This window comes from Chiloscyllium plagiosum, unplaced genomic scaffold (genome assembly GCF_037043375.1).
Source record: "Chiloscyllium plagiosum isolate Xiang-an unplaced genomic scaffold, Cpla_swu_hap1 HiC_scaffold_16, whole genome shotgun sequence".
Classification (NCBI taxonomy): Eukaryota; Metazoa; Chordata; class Chondrichthyes; order Orectolobiformes; family Hemiscylliidae; genus Chiloscyllium; species Chiloscyllium plagiosum.
In genome coordinates this window covers 44,433,090-44,449,372 of record NW_028270154.1, presented here as the reverse complement: position 1 = coordinate 44,449,372, position 16,283 = coordinate 44,433,090, and the positions used below count along the sequence as shown (strand labels likewise).

General features: G+C 40.3%; 1 protein-coding gene across 1 annotated transcript in view; it reads left to right on the top strand.

The window, feature by feature from the left end:
• The first annotated feature begins 6,671 nt into the window (after positions 1-6,671).
• LOC122556657 (cysteine-rich transmembrane module-containing protein 1-like) overlaps positions 6,672-16,283 on the top strand; it is a 33,101-nt gene continuing 23,489 nt past the window's right edge. The window contains exons 1-2 of the mRNA XM_043703651.2: positions 6,672-6,833; positions 8,256-8,499. Of these exons, the coding sequence (XP_043559586.1) occupies positions 6,687-6,833; positions 8,256-8,499 (391 nt within the window). The 5' untranslated portion in view covers positions 6,672-6,686. The remainder of the gene's footprint in view (positions 6,834-8,255; positions 8,500-16,283) is intronic.

The following is a 16,283-nucleotide window of genomic DNA, read 5'->3' as shown; positions in this document are numbered from 1 at the left end:
CCCTGTTAAGCCCATGAGCTTACACACGTTCCCACACAACTTTATAAATTATGACTTCATCTCCTAACATTACCCAAGTCCTGGCCGTAGAGCTTAGTCAAGCCAATCATCGTGTTGCATCATTGTGCACCACCAACATCATCACACCCATGTGGCCACAGAGGTTGTGACCAATGACCTCCTTAACCCCCATCTCCCCAACCTCCACAGTAGCACTTGTCCTCCAATGTATGATCAGGTCCCGGTTATGTTGAAATTTCTAGACTGGTAGCTGTGCAACTCCCCAACTGACTTACTTTTAGTTCTCTGACTGGTGGCAGTAGACCTGCAGGACTGACTATGGTACACTCCCTGGACTATTGCAATATGGACTCCTTGACCCTGACCACCCCAAAACAACTGATTGCTCCAGTCCAAGGTCCTGGGCTACTTTCAGATGATGCACATGCTGCTGGCAATGAGCGTAGGTATGTGATTTGTGCAGCATGGTGCCATACAGCAACATGCCCACCCCCCTTGAGTAAGCACAGTGAACAACCATGACAAACTGCCTGGCTGTGTGTCTGGGCGAAAAGGAAAAGGTAAGTCAGAAATACTGTGAGCCTTTAAACTTTTGTTGAGGGGAGAAATCACAAAAAGGCAAGACAAGGCTATGCAAAGATGATGCAAGCACTGAAGTAAGCATAAAATACATGATTATAACTGAGCAAGTAAGGAGCCTAGGATTGCTTTCTTGACCAATCTGAGTTCAACCACATTCCTGCACAAAAAGTATTTTGTCACTAGTGTTGCAATTAAAGTATGTACTCCATAGCGCAACAGTGAAGTACAGATCTGTGTTATTGGTAGCGATGCTAGTAGATCTCTGATACCAACATCTATGCATGGTGGGGGGGGGGGGTTGTATACACGGTTGCTACACATGGAGCATGCTCTGAGATGTTAGTGAATACTGTCCAAGATAGAGGCCTCAAAAAGGAAGGGACAAATTAGAGTTGCCAGGTACACACTTTAACCTTCAAGTTGAGAATAGTTGTTATCTAGTTTAATATCCAGTGGGTGTACATTAACGAATGGAGATTTGGTAATAATAGTATGCTAATACACACAAATGGCTACAAATATCCTCTCACCGCTCACTAGTGAGATTTTCATTTCACTATTTTAAACATGGCTTGAGAGTCAGACTCTCAGCTAATGTCAATGCCCACATCATCAGGGATGGAGAAGATTGCACCAAATGTTTCCCAGGTTATTAAGAGTAAACCCAGGGATATAGCCTACCCTTTGTCCTGAAGTTATTTTAGATTGAGGTAAGGACAATTCACTTGAAGCATGGTGAATCTTTGAAATATTCTACCCTAGAGAGCTATGTAAGCTCAATCGTAGATCATGTTTAAGATTGAAATAGATAAGTTTCTGGAGAATAATGACACCAAGGGATATGTATACAGCATTGGAAAATGGCTTATTGCCTACCTCAGTTCCCTTTCCTTCGGCAGTCCCTCAAGACCATGGATGACTTTCTTCCATTCTAATGTCCTGGGTCCTGAGGTACTAAACACTTCAATCCTGGATCTGCAAACCCATCCACAGGTGGGGAAGGTGGTATTTGAAGAGGAGCGAGGGTTGGATGCTTCAACTTTCACATGCTGTTTCTGCTTGGCCTCTACTTGGGCTTATTGGAGATGCTCAAAATGTTTGCGGATGCTTCTTCTCCAGTTGAACCTTCTTCAGTAAGAGAGTTTACCATGGGCCAGTGGAGATGTTGCACTTTCACACGGAGGCTTTGAAGATGTCCCTGAAACCTTTTCCTCAGGCTTCCTCATAACTGCATGTCAAAGCTTGGAGTAAGATGTTTGTGTCTTGCAGATGATTTAGCCTGCCCAACTCAGCACCTCGAAGCTGGGAATGTTGATCTAAAAGAGGATACTGATATTGGAGTGGCTATCTTGCCATTGGGTTTTCAAGATTTTGAGGAGGCAATGTTGACTATATTTTCCTTGAGATTGGAGGTGGCTGTAGGGCATTGTCCATGTCTCCAAATGTACACTCAAGGACAGATAACGCTATTGCCCTGCAGATCATGAGTATGCTTCTGGGTTTGAGGTTTTCTTTCATCAAACACTCTGTTCCTCAGAAAGCCAAAAAAGGCTGCACTGGCACACTGGAGGCAATGTTGAATTATCATCATCAGGAGAAAGTGAGGGCTGCAGATGCTGAAGAAGGGCTCATGCCCGAAACGTCGATTCTCCTGCTCCTTGGATGCTGCCAGTGGCACATGCAAGTCTTCATAATCAGGGGACAGCGTTGCATGGTTGTAGCTGGTTAATAGAGGTGTTTAGCTTTTTGAATATTGAGACTAAAGCCCCTTGTCATGCTTCTGTGATTGCATAGACAATGGCTTGGGATGTGGTCTCTGAATGTGTACAAATACAACATTGAGCTGAAGGACAAAGACAATGGCAGAGATTGGAATGTCCTTAGTTTGAACTGAAGGTGATACTATGTTGAATAATATGGATCCAGTAGTGAGGATCACAGCTTGCATATTGTTGTTCATTGGATGAGCAATGGTGATGATTTCTGCACGCAATTGAATTTTAGGACAACTCCTGGTTGATGGAGTCAAAGACCATTGTGAAATCAAAGAAGGTCATGTGCAAAAGTTGTTGCTTCTCTCAGGAGTTTTCTTGAGCATGTCACCCACTGTGCCTTTTAATCAACGGAATCCTCATCGTGACCTCAGTGGAAGCTCTTCAGCCACTGGGAGGAACTGAATGAGACTGTTTGCAATTATGTTTCCTGTGATGGTCAACAGGGTAGTTACCACAAATTGTTTTAATCTTCTTTCTTAAAGCATAGTTGCATACCATCTCAGAACTCCACTGGCGTGCTCTCCTTTTTCTTTGAGTGAGATGAGGTCACATTTTTGCCAAGAGTGTTTCTCATCTGGTTTTTGAATAATCTCAGTGGATATTCTATCTGTGCCAGTGGGCTTGTTGATTCTCATCTGTGGTATGGATTTTTCAACTTCCTGTCAGGTTGGGGTTGTAGTGAGATGTTGTCAAGAGGATTTAGTCCAAAATGCTCCTTCTGAGTGAGTGCTAACTGGCTCTGTCATTGACCAGCAATACTTTGTTCTTGTACCTCCATGGTGTAGGTGCTGGAGTGCGTTGACTTTAGGTTGTCTTGTCAGTATTGAAGAATCCAATTACATCTTAGCTATCAACAAATTGTTGGTTTTACTACACTGGTTCCAGCCATCATCAGTTCTTTAGGTTTTGGTGTTTTGTTGAAATTTGGCTTCAATTTGACTGGAGTCCGGCTTTCTTTCCTTTGGCTTCAGTAATGATTTCAGCTCAGGATCACTTTGTGCCTGTGATTTAGTAGCTCCAGATCACCTGGCCATTCTCTTCAATCAGTCTTCATATTTCCTCGTAGCAAAGCCAAGTGTTTCTTGGAAATATGATAAAACCATCCTATATAACCATCGTATTGTGGACATTCTATGGCTCCTGTCCATTTTGAGCGAAACCAGGTTGGCTTTATTCACTGGCTAAGTAAATCTTTATTTGTGAAGTCCTCATGTTAATTGACAATTAATTTTTTATGTCAGCATTTCTAGTGGTACCACTGCCATTTTCGTACCAGCCTGATTGCTAATGCAGACCAGATCAGGCCATGGTTGGTCCAGGAGTTGTCAGCTCCAGTCATGACACAGTTGGCATAAGCATCCTTGTGGTACCTCACACAGATTACGAAATGGTCATGTAGATATGCAGTGAAAGTGTTACCATGAGATTCTGTATTTGTCTTTGATGAAATAAAAAGTGTTTGTTAAGACCTGACGTAGACATCATGTTGACTCTATTGTTGATTACCTTCTCTATACCTATGAGGTAAAAACAATGACTGCAGATGCTGGAAACCAGATTCTGGATCAGTGGTGCTGGAAGAGCACAGCAATTCAGGCAGCATCCGAGTACAGGCAAAATCGACGTTTCGGGCAAAAGTCCTTGATGAAGGGCTTTTGCCCGAAACGTCGATTTTGCCTGTCCTCGGATGCTGCCTAAATTGCTGTGCTCTTCCAGCACCACTGATCCATTCTCTATACCTATGCCTGACACACCTTTCCAGAGATATATGTCCCTCCTAACTCTTAGCATTTAAGTCACAAAGAATAAGTTGAGTCTGGGCTCCAATCATCTCAGCTACCCTTGTCATTGGACAGATCTTACTACACAGTAATCAGAATGCAGAGTACAACAACCAACCCACGGTAAAAGAATCACATGCAAATTTCTTCCACCCTCTCTCAAAATTAAGTTTGGGACCTGGAACATCAGGATCTTCACAAACATTATCAGTAAAGAAACACCTGAACTCTCCACCACTATCAAAGCTAAGAACTCTAGTATTATGACATTTACATTGCTACTCTAAGTGACACATGGCAGACAGGTGAAGGCCAGGTCAAAGGAGGTGATAAATACACCTTAGTCTGGGAAGGGTTAATCTGAAGAAGAATACAGACTCAATGAGATTGATTCCACAATTAAAACCAGGAGCTATTTTACAGTGAGGCAAATGACCATGCTTTTTGTTTCCCCATAATTGAATGCATGACCTTCCAATTCACCATAACAAGTACATCAGTCATCAGTGCTTAAGCTTACTCCTAAAAGCCACATTTTAGGCTTAAGGGGGATTCAACATCAGCCTCAGTTAGTCATTGCTCCAAGTCCTAAAGGGAGACAGGATGGTTAGCACTGATCTAACTGAATGGCAGGGCAGATTCACTCAATGCGCTGAATGGCCTATTCTTAATCCTATATGAAGTACAATAGAGTAATTTATTAAGAATGTAGAAAACCACAAACTAAGATCCAGATTTTTGTTCAAGCAGAGACATTAAAAGAACTGTGACCAAACACATTTTGGAAAAATGAGTACACTATTATTTGAAAAGAATTTGTCAGAAACCAACATTCTTGGCAGCTTTACCAAATGATACGTAAATAGTATAACAAATATTACATTAGGGAGGCCTAGGTCTTTCAGGGTCAGTCATGTGTGTAATATTTTACTCATGCCTATCACGTGATAGAAAATTTCCAAAAAATAAGCTACATTAAATTTATTGGCAAATTCATTACCTAACAACAATGAATATCATAAACTATACTTTTGATTCTGACTTCCTATGAATTACACTATTGAACTATTGCATTTGTATGGAGCAGCTTGCTTGGCTACTTCAGAGGGAGGTTCACAATTCACCATATTTCCATGCAGGCCAGACTAGATGAGGTTGACAGTTTTTTTTTAAAAAGCGAAAGAACATGTTTGAACTAGGTTGTTTTTTTCAAAAAATATGCAGTATCTTCAATGGTACCATTGAGGTTAGTTTTATATTCCAGATATATTATTCAAATCAGCTGTTCTGGAATTATTTAATACTACATTCACAAGTTTAAAAACATTTTAAAACAGAAATAGTATGTGTATAGAATAACTTTAACTATACTGAGCTTAAATTTTATAGATATATATACACACAAATGACATGTATCACTGGTGTTTCTTTTAATGACAAACATTTGATACTCTTTTGTTTTAGGATGGAAATTCATGCTATAATCTCTTCCATCAATTGTTTCTTGTTCAAGTGCTCAGTCACTTTCAATGCCTTCAGCCAAACCTAGCTTGGTCAACTCCAAGCTGCATAGGGCTAAGGCAGATTTGCATGAGACATGTCAGATATTTCTTGGTATTTCAGATTATTACACTCTTAACAGGAGCAAACATAGGATTGACTGAAATTTACTTCCCAAAATATTTACAGAAGTAACTGGCACACAGAACCATAGACATTATCTACAGCAGACCCAGTTTTATAAATATAACAATTTAAAACAGATTGTATACAATGTATCGTTTCACTCCAAATCTTACTGAATTATATTGAGATGTAACAGTAAGGAAACAAAACGTTATTGATGTAAATTTCCAAATTACTTCCGAATTCTGAAAATCTTTAAAAACGATAAGAACTATGAATTAGATAAGGTCCACCCACTCGAGGATTTTTTAAAAAATATATTAAGGCTTTGAAGTAAAACGCCATTGTACTGTATCAGCAAATCTTGCAAAAGGAAATACAGGTGCAATAACAGTCAACTATCCAACTAGTAACAGACCGGCATCCCTTCGGCTCTCCCAACTTCTAACAGAAGTCTGAGGCAACCGCAGGAAGGTGGCAGAGCTATCCCAGGTCTTTCTGCATCACAGATTTCGACCAGCACTCAGGCGCCTCCTCCGATTAACATATCACCAGCTCAGGGGAGGAAAATAACTTGGAAAATAAATAAGCTACTCTGTATTTGCAACACCTTTCCGCATTTTTAACTCTAAAGAGCCCTCCTCCGACTCCTCCCAGAAACCGCCAGGATCACAAACTCATAGCACGACGTGACCGAACGTCAGGCTCAGGCGGAAGGGTGCCCTGTCAATTATGTCTCTATTCCACCCACACACAGGCAGATCTTCCAATAACCTGCTCGCGCTGATCTTTCCGGGCACTGACGATTCTGCTTTTAATAGCAACTGTTTGCGTCAGTCGCTCGTTCGAAAAAAAAGTCAGGAATTTCAAAAATAACGACCATCCCCTCAGCCCGGGCACCATGGCGCGCCTGCGCATTTCGCCTCGCTCGTGCCCGGTCATGTGGTTTGGGCTGTCCGCATTACGTCAGCGGGAAGTGGTGAATGTAGCGAAGCAGCAGTCGCGGGAGGACACGACAGGTGGAGTGGAGACAAAGCGGAACGCACAGGTAAGCTCTGGCTGGTAGCGCCCTTGGCCAACACTGGCCGCTCTAGTGTTCACAAAAGCCTGATTGTTGGTTTAGAATTAGAGCTTTTTGTCTCTCGTGAAAAGTGCGAACTCATTCGAGTGCAGTATTTAATTTATTCGTTTTATCTACTCCTTCGGGATGTTTCAAGCAGCTTCTTATTCTGCTGGTACTGTTTTTTTATTTTTCCCTTCGGAATTGCTGAATTGTTTGTTTTTCTCGCAACCAGCTCATCTATTGAATTTTTAATTTATCGACTTTCTAATCTATCCGTTGAGTTTGTTTGCTCACGCTGAGTTTAAAAATCGCTATGGCGTAAATCCGTTTGATTCTGATGTTTGCTCTCGCTCTCAGTTCTGTTAATTGGACATATGGATTAAAGGAGGCTATTGTTTTTGTAATAGTGCCGGAACGATTAGCAAAAAGCCTTTTCAGAATAATCCCTTTGAATCGAGTAGGGAGTCTGACCTTCTGCACCCTGGGATACAAATGTGCAATTGTTTTGTTTATTTTTAAAAACTCTAAATTAATGTTTACCTGGCCGGGAGTAATTGTATAAAATTGAAGCGGGGGGGGGGGGTCCATTCTGCCTTTAGCTAGTTGTCTTGTTCGTTCCATCGGTTTGGAGGTCTTAATATGTTTGCCTCGACTTTACTGCCTGCTGATTTACTTCGAATTTTTCTTATCTATAAGGACTTAGTGTTTTTGGTGGGTTTTATTTTGCACTTCCGCTTTCACCTTCCTCTTCTTTCTCGGCTTATGTTTTATCATACTCGTTAATGATTGCACTTCAAAACTGCAATTGTTTAACAGACCGAAAGCCAGTTGTATACAGTAATTACAAAAAGATTAAGAATCTTTGAAACCTTTAGCCACTCCGTTTCTCCTTTCCATTAACGGATAGAAAACGAAGTAGATCCATAGGATATTTTCCAGTTGCCCTGAAAGTAAATTATATCCCTGTGTCGTATACTTAAATTGTATGCCGTGTTTCTTTGATTCTGCATAATGGTGAGCTTTATCAGACGCTTCCATTTAGTCAGGCACCCACCGTGTACTATGGACTATGGTCCTGTATGGACTAATGACTGGCCTTGACCAGTTTGCCTCTAACTGGAAAATACCTAGGAATTTAGGCACAGAATTCAGCTACGATAATGATTTGAAGGCAAAATACTGCAGCTGATGAAAATTTGAAACAAAAAAAACGAGTTTGCAGATCAGCCAGGTTCTCTGGTAATTTCAGGGAGTCTCTGGTAATTTTAAGTGCTGGTCCTTTAACATGGGAATTAACATTGAAGCAGATTCCAATCTTGACTGTTTTCTTCTAGCTGTTGTATAAGTAACCATAGTTTATAACTAGTTGAAAACTAGGCTTTGTGAATTTTTTTCTTTGATTTCAAGTCACACAGGTGCTTCAGTTTAGCATCATTCATGAACGAGAACCCGCCACCTTATCCTGGGCCAGGCCCAGCTGGTGCATACCCAGCTTATCCACAACAGTATGGTCCAGGACCTAATGCTGCTTACCCTGGTTATCCACCACCACCAGGAGGGCAACCTGTATATCAAGGATATCCACAGTATGGTTGGCAGAATGCACCACCTCAACCAGGGATGGTTTACGCAGATGCTCCAAAAAACACAGGTATGATTGCCAAGCTGAAAAGATCTTTTTTAAATGAAATCAATAACATTAAAGTTTTAATGGGTTATTCAGTTAAATTCTTCTTAAATCTTATTCTAGTTGACCAAGTTTTAAGTTTCTAGCTGAAAATTTAAAGATTTGTTTAAAGATTGTTAATTTTAATGTTAAGAATTTTAAAATTATGTACTTATGTCACATTCCATAACTTTTTGTGACATGTGAGACAACCTTAAAATGTGGTAAAGTGTATATTTTGATTCTGGGATACCTTGAATAATTTGTTTGAAATTCTGTTTGAATTGCTGGTTTAATTTCCCTAACACATGGTTAATTTTCTTAATTTAAATAAGCAGCAATGTTTCAGTGTGAGAAAATGCTTGTTTAGGGTATGGAATACATTGCCTGGAAATGTGAAGGCACATTCACTTTGAGGCATTCTGGAGGACATTGAATAATTTTGGATAGAAATTGTGCAGGCTTATGAGAAAAAGGCAGGAGGTCAGCACTAAATAATAGAATTGATGTCGATGTGATGGGCTAAATGGCCTCCTCTGCTCTATAACAATTCTGATATGGCACCTATCAAACACCTTTTTTAAAATCCAAGTAACCACTTACAGCAATTCTCCTTCATCTCCTTGAGTGTTACTTTAAGAAGCTCTAATAGATTAATTAAACACTCTTTAAAATTTTGAACAAGGCTTTCTACTTGATCACTTTTTTTAAGGATCGTGTTACAATCTCCTTTTATAATAATGTTAACACCTCCTCTCCAACAGAAGTTTGATCTGAGTTAACTTGTTACACTTGCTATTTTGTGATCTGCTTGGACTGTTCCAGGATCTAAGAAATTTTGGAAGATTACAACCAATTCTTTTGTAATCTGTCATGCCAACTGTCTTAAGACTGTAAAATGCACGTCCCTGAGATTTTTCAGTCTGTAGGTCCAATAATTTCCCAGTATACATTTTTTCCTTTTGTTATGGTGATTATTTGCATTCATCCATCTCTTATACTTGGTTTTCAATTATCTTTGGAAAAATTTCTGCTGTGAAGACAGATGCAAAACAGCTGTTCAAAGTCTCGCCATTTTGTTTTCCATCATCGCTTCTCCAAAAACACTTTAGTTGTGCCCTTCCTAGGTATATACACTTGAAACTTAGGGTGTAGGTTTGCTCACTGAGCTGTAGGTTTGATATCCAGACGTTTCATTACCTGACTAGGTAACATCATCAGTGGTGACCTCCAAGTGAAGCAAAGCTGTTGTCTCCTGTTTTCTATTTATATCTTTCTCCTGGATGGGGAAGGATATAAATAGTAAGCAGGAGACAACAGCTTCGCTTCACTTGGAGGTCGCCACTGATGTTACCTAGCCAGGTAATGAAACGTCTGGATATCAAACCTACAGCTCAGCGAGCAAACCTATACTCTAAATCTCAACCTGAGCTACAAACCTTGCAAAAACACTTAACTTCTAATTGTGGCGATACTATGGCTTTAAGATGTATATTTTGTCTTGTTTCTTTTTATGAAGAATAGTTGAGGTGATTAGCAGTCTGTTGAGAACCAGTGAAGTAAATAGTTGGTGAGGCTGTGGTTTTTAAAGTTGGAACAAAAGAAGCAGCCTGAATGGGTGGGGTCAAGCTCTCTCAGAACCAGAATTTTTATAGTTTTCAGTAGTAGTTGTGCTGGGCCATTGAAGCTGGATGTGGAAATTGTTTTCCCCTTGCTGTTACAGCTAAAAGCTGGGAGGTATTCTTTCTGCTGCGAGAATTGCATGTGAGAATTTACTGAATTTGCCTTTGCCTTGGGGACGTTTATGGCAATGTAACTATATTGGAACAATTACTGTTTAGTAGTTAAATAATCTATTAGTCGATTAAATTTTCAAACAGAATAACAACTGTTTTGCTTCAAGATTGGTAGTTTGACTAATCAAATTGCATCAGTTCAAGAAGGCAGTGCTGCATTGGAGGGTTGGATCTGGGGTGAGGTGGGGGGGTAGGGGAGATAAGGAAACTGGTAAAGTCTACGTTGATGCCATGTGGTTGAAGGGTCCCAAGACAAGATGAGGCATTTTTCCTCCAGTCACCGCGTGGTTTGGATTTGGCAGTGGACACACCCCAGAACTTGCATGTCCTTCCCCCACCTGCATATACCTATCATCTTTCCAGCTATCTTCTCTCCCACCCCCACCTTCCTATTTATCTCTTAATCTCTCAACTCACCCTGCATTCCTGATGAAGGGCTTATGTCTAAAACATCGATTCTCCTGCTCCTTGGATGCTGCCTGATCTGTGCTTTTCCAATGCCATGCTTTTCAAATCTGCCCCTTACTCTTTTTAATCCTTTCATTTTAATGCTATCTGTAGTTTTGTTTTATTTATCTCCAAGAGAATTTCTTTGTGGCTCTTTGGCAATGTTTTGCTTATCCTGCAACCTTCAGTTCTGTTATCTTAATTGTGCCTCAAATTAATGAGTTTCTTCTACTCCAAAAGCTTTATGAATATTAAATTTAAATGTCAATGAAACCCTAAATTATTAAAAGCTTCCTGGACTTTAAAAGTTGTGAGCTAAATTTGTGAGATTCACAGAACCAAACTCCTGACTCCTGCCCATCTTGAGTAACTTTTCAACTCCCATACAAGTTACAAAAAGGAGAAATTCCTCTCCTCATCAAACTCTCTCATTCACCAAGTGCTGTCAAAGGATGTCCAAAGAAATGTGGGTGTCCTTGTAAGTTGTGAAAGCTAAAATGCAGGTGTAGCAAGCAAAGCAAACTGTATGATCTTTATTGAGAGGTGTTGAGTGGAAGGGTAAAGGTGCCTTGCTTAAATCTCTCCAAACTGTGAATGAGTGTGCATCTGGAGTGTTGTGTGCAACTTTGCTCCCTTTACTTCTGTGAGGGTAGCTATCCTTTGCATAGTGGGAGGGCAGTTGATCACCAGACTAATCCTTGAAATAGCAAGATAGCAGGGAGATATTTTGCATTTAGAATGCAAGGCGATCTCATTGAAACAACACAAATTCTTTCAGCGGCTAGGTGTAGATGAGGCTCATCGGGAGTGTGTCTGGAAATGGCCTCAAAATAAGTGGTAAACTATTTGGGACTAAAATGAGGAATTTCTTCACTCTGGGTAGTGAACCTTTTGAAATTCTTTACACCAGAGGGGTCTGAAGTCTGTCATTGAATATGTTTAAGGCCAGAATCAATAACTGTCTAGCTATTAATGACATCAAGGAATATAAGGATAGTGTAGATTTGACATTTAGATGATCAGGTGTGATCTGGAATGTAGGTTCGAAGATTGAATAGACTCTTCCTATTTCTCTCTTCCAATAACAATGAAATCACTAGTCAAATAATAGAGATTAAAAAAAAAGTTAGGTTATAAAATTGCAGAGTAAATTAGCAGCAGTAGTTGAATATTAGAATTTCAAGAAGCTTGTTAAAAAATGACAATGATTTTTGTAAAATTGCGGGATTATTAGACACAGTGGCTCAGTGGTTAGCACTGCTGCCTCACAGCACCAGAGTCCCAGGTTCGATTCCAGCCTCTGGCAGACTGTGTGCAAATTCCACACAGACATTCTCCCCATGTCTGCGTGGGTTTCCTCCAGGTGCTCCAGTTTCCTCCCACAGTCGAAAGATTTGCAGATCGGGTGAATTGGCCATGCTAAATTGCCCATTGTATTAGGTCAGAGGGAAATGGGTCTGGGTGGGTTACTCTTTGAAGGGTCGGTGTGGACTAGTTGGGCCGAAGGGCCTGTTTCCACACTGTAGAGAATCTAATCTAAAAAACTGTTCTTGTTGTTTTTTGTCTTGAGACATGATTTTAGAAGAAGTAAAAGTTCATCCATTGTTAGAGAATGGTCACAATGGTAGAGAAGTTCCATAATTTCATTGTATTACTGAGAAACTATTAGTTGCAGTGTTTTCTGATGTAATGAAGTTCTGGTATGATTTAACTGCAGAATGAACCACTTGATGGATGAGTGAAAAGTTGATATCATTTACTGTTCTTATTTAAGGTAATATTGTTCAGTGACAAAACTGAACTAATTTAACTTTTCCCACCAGTTACAGGAAATATATTGGAAATGCTAATTTATGTTATAGCTCTTTACTTAACATTAAATTCTGGGAGAATTGAAAAGATGATACTAGTTATCAAACTGTGATGCTCCCTGTGGCTTATCATGAAATTGAAATAAAAGCAGAGCAAAAATTAGTTATCATAAAGTCCCTACAGTGGAAGCAAGCCATTCAACCCATCAGGCCCATATTTATCCTTCGAGCACTCACCCAGACACAATCCCTTATCTTATCCCAGCATCTCCCATGGCCAATTCATGTAACCTGCACATCTTTGGACTGAGGAAGCCAGAGCACCAAGAGGAAGCGGAGGTAGACGGGAAGAATGTCTAAAGCTGTGCAGGTTAAGTGGATTGGCCATGCTAAATTGCCTATAAAGTCTAGGGATGTGTAGATTAGGTGTATTAACCATGGGAAATGCAGGATATTAAGGATCGGGCAGAGGAGTGAATTAGGGTGGGATACTCTTCAGTGACCTGTTGGGCTGAATGGCCACACTGTAGGGATTTTATGATTGTGGAAACTCAATACAGTCACTGATGTTGTAATTGAACCTCTGTCTCTGGCACTATGTGGCAACATTGCTAACCATTAAGTCAGTGTAGCACCCTAAGCAGCTGATTGGGTGGATTGGTCCTGAAATTATGTAGTTATTTATGTCTTTAGGATAGTCCAAGGTATGACGCACTAATTACTTTGACACACAATCACAGACAGGTCAATAGGATAACCAATTATAACACACAGTAAGGATCCAGAAACACAATTGACTAGCTAATTAGTTTGTTACTGAAGGGAGTAATGTTGTGCAGGGTGCTGGAGAATGCCATGTCTTAATATAATTCCATGACATCATTTGCATGTTTTGGAATCACCAGAAGATGTGAAATGAGGTGATTTTAGTGCAGAGGGATACCTCCCCTGGCTGAACAGTGTAGAATTGAGGGGCGCCATCTCAAAATAAAGAACAATCCATTTTTGCTATTAAATAATGAGGAATTTCATTAGAGGGTAGTGAATCTCTGGAATTCTGTAACCCAGATTGTTGTGAAGGCTCAGTCATTGAGTTTAAGATCAATAGATTTCCTAGATGTTAATTATATCAAATATGGGGATAGTGTAGGAAAATTTATTGGGTATCAGCTACAGTTTTGAATTGCAGACTATGATCAAGGGGCTGAATGGCTTACTCCTGTTGTGTTTGTATTTTGCTTTGATTTTTTTTGTCTCATGTACCTAAATACAGTGAAAAGTTTCATGAACATCAGTCAGATCATAGCAAACAAGGATATACAGATTATAGGGTGCTTAGAGCAAGGCATACAAGGTTACAACTGCACAGGAGGTATACAGAAGGTCAATATTAGATTTGAAATTAAAGTTCTGTTCAGTCTGGAACACATCAGATTTTTCAACTTAGAGTAGAACAGCAGCCTGCATTTATTCAGCATAATAAAATATTTCAAGGTGCTCCTCAGAAACAATATCAAGTACTGAACCACAAGGAAACATCAGAACAAATGATTAGAGGTAGGATTTTGAAGAAGAGATGGAGATTCAGGGATGAAATTCCCAGGTTTTCTGAGCTGGAGAGCTAAATGTATAGCCTACAATAGCAGAACAAGTAAAAGCTTGTGTATCGGTGCAGAGATCTTGGCGGTTTCTGGTTGGGGAAGGTTGAAGATAAGAATTGGTGGTGCTGTGGAGGAATTTCAAAGCAAGGACAACAATTTCAAAATCAGTGGTTTTTTTTGGTTACTAAGTACTTGGATGAGCAGAGAAATGATGTCAATGGGACTTTGGTGTTAGGTTTTGCAATGGAGTTCTTGAATTTTACATAGGATGGCAGGTAGACAGGCAGGAGAGTAATGGAGTGTTTGAGATAACCAAGGCACAGATTAAGGTTTCAGCGGCAGATGAACTGAGGCAGAAGTAGAGTTAGACACTAACTGTTGTGAATAGGTAGATTTGTGAATGGATTGAATGTGTGGTTGGAGGTTTATCTGTCAATAGGGTGGCAGGCCTGTTTTGTTCAGCCTTGAAGTGCCAGGGTGGTGCCTGTGGCTTAAGAATTAAGTTTGTAGTGAGGATTGAAGACAATGGATTGTCATCCTTCCCCATAGTTGAAATAAACTAACAGGATCCAATTTTTAACTTGAGGCGGTGCAGTTTTGTATTAAAGATTGGGCCATATTACATTTTATAGTAATCAATTGTGTACTGGAGTTTGCCGTAATCAGTTAGCCTACATTTTTAAGTTCAGAACTTGGCTTTGGAATTATCACTAAGGTATAGTACTGTTAAATGTCTGCGTTCAGTGAAGCTTAATCATGAACACAATGATTTGCTTATAAACATAAGAGGTATAGTTAAGTTTGCAGATGACACCAAAATTGGAGGTGTAGTGGACAGCGAAGAAGGTTACCTCAGGTTACAACAGGATGTTGATTCAGGTGGGCCAGTGGGCTGAGAAGTGGCAAATGGAGTTTAATTCAGATAAATGTGAGGTGCTGCATTTTGGGAAAGCAAATCTTAGCAGGACTGAACGGTAAGGTCCTGGGGAGTGTTGCTAAACAGAGACCTTGGAATGCAGGTTCGTAGTTCCTTGAAAGTAGAGTCGCAGGTAATAGGATTGTAGAGATGGTGCTTGGTATGCTTTCCTTTATTGGTCAGCGTATTGAGTATGAGTTAGGAGGTCGTGTTGCAGCTGTACAGGACATTGGTTAGGTCACTTTTTTGGAATATTGTGTGCAATTCTGGTCTCCTTCCTATCAGAAGGATGTTATGAAACTTGAAAGGATTCAAAAAATAATTTACAAGGATGTTGCCAGGGTTGGAGGATCTGAGCTATATGGGGAGGTTGAATAGGCTAGGGTTGTTTTCCCTGTAGCATCGGAGGCTGAGGGGTGACCTTAGAGAGGTTTACAAAATCATGAGGGGCATGGACAAGGTAAATAGATAAGGTCTTTTCCCTGGAGTGGAGGAGACCAGAACTAGAGGGCATAGGTTTAAGGTGAGGGGGTAAGATATGAGACCTAAGGGGCAACTTTTTCATGCAGGAGTTGGTACGTGGATGGAATGAGCTGTCAGAAGCAGTGGTAGAGGCTAGTACAATTGCAACATTTAAGTCATCTGGATGGGTATATGAACAGAAGATTTGGAGGAGTATGGGCTGGGTGCTAGCAGGTGGGACTAGATTTGGGTTGGGATATCTGGACGAGTTAGACAAAGGCTCTTGTTTCCATGCTGTACATTTGACTCTATATTCCTACTTTGTCTCCATCGCCCTTAATACCATTATCTACAAATGTATTAATCAATCTTGAACATACTCAACAGCCCAGTCTCCACAGCCTTCTGTGGTAGAGAATTCCACAGGTTAACCACCTTGCGTAAAGTAAGTTTCCTCCTCTTAATCCCAAATAGTGTAAACCATGTCCTAAGATTGTGACCCTGGATTGAGACTGTACAATCAGGGCTACATCTAGTCCTGTTGGACCCCCCCCCATCATTGCTGTTAACTCTAGTGGATATACACTCTATCAAACTAATTTATCCTTGTACAACAGTCCTGTCGTCCCTGATCTCAGCCTCTTGAGCCTTGCTCCATTTGCTCCATAGCAAATACTTCCTTAAGCTGGGAAACACTGTGCAGTGATCCAGGCCTGGTCTCATCAAGATTCTGCAT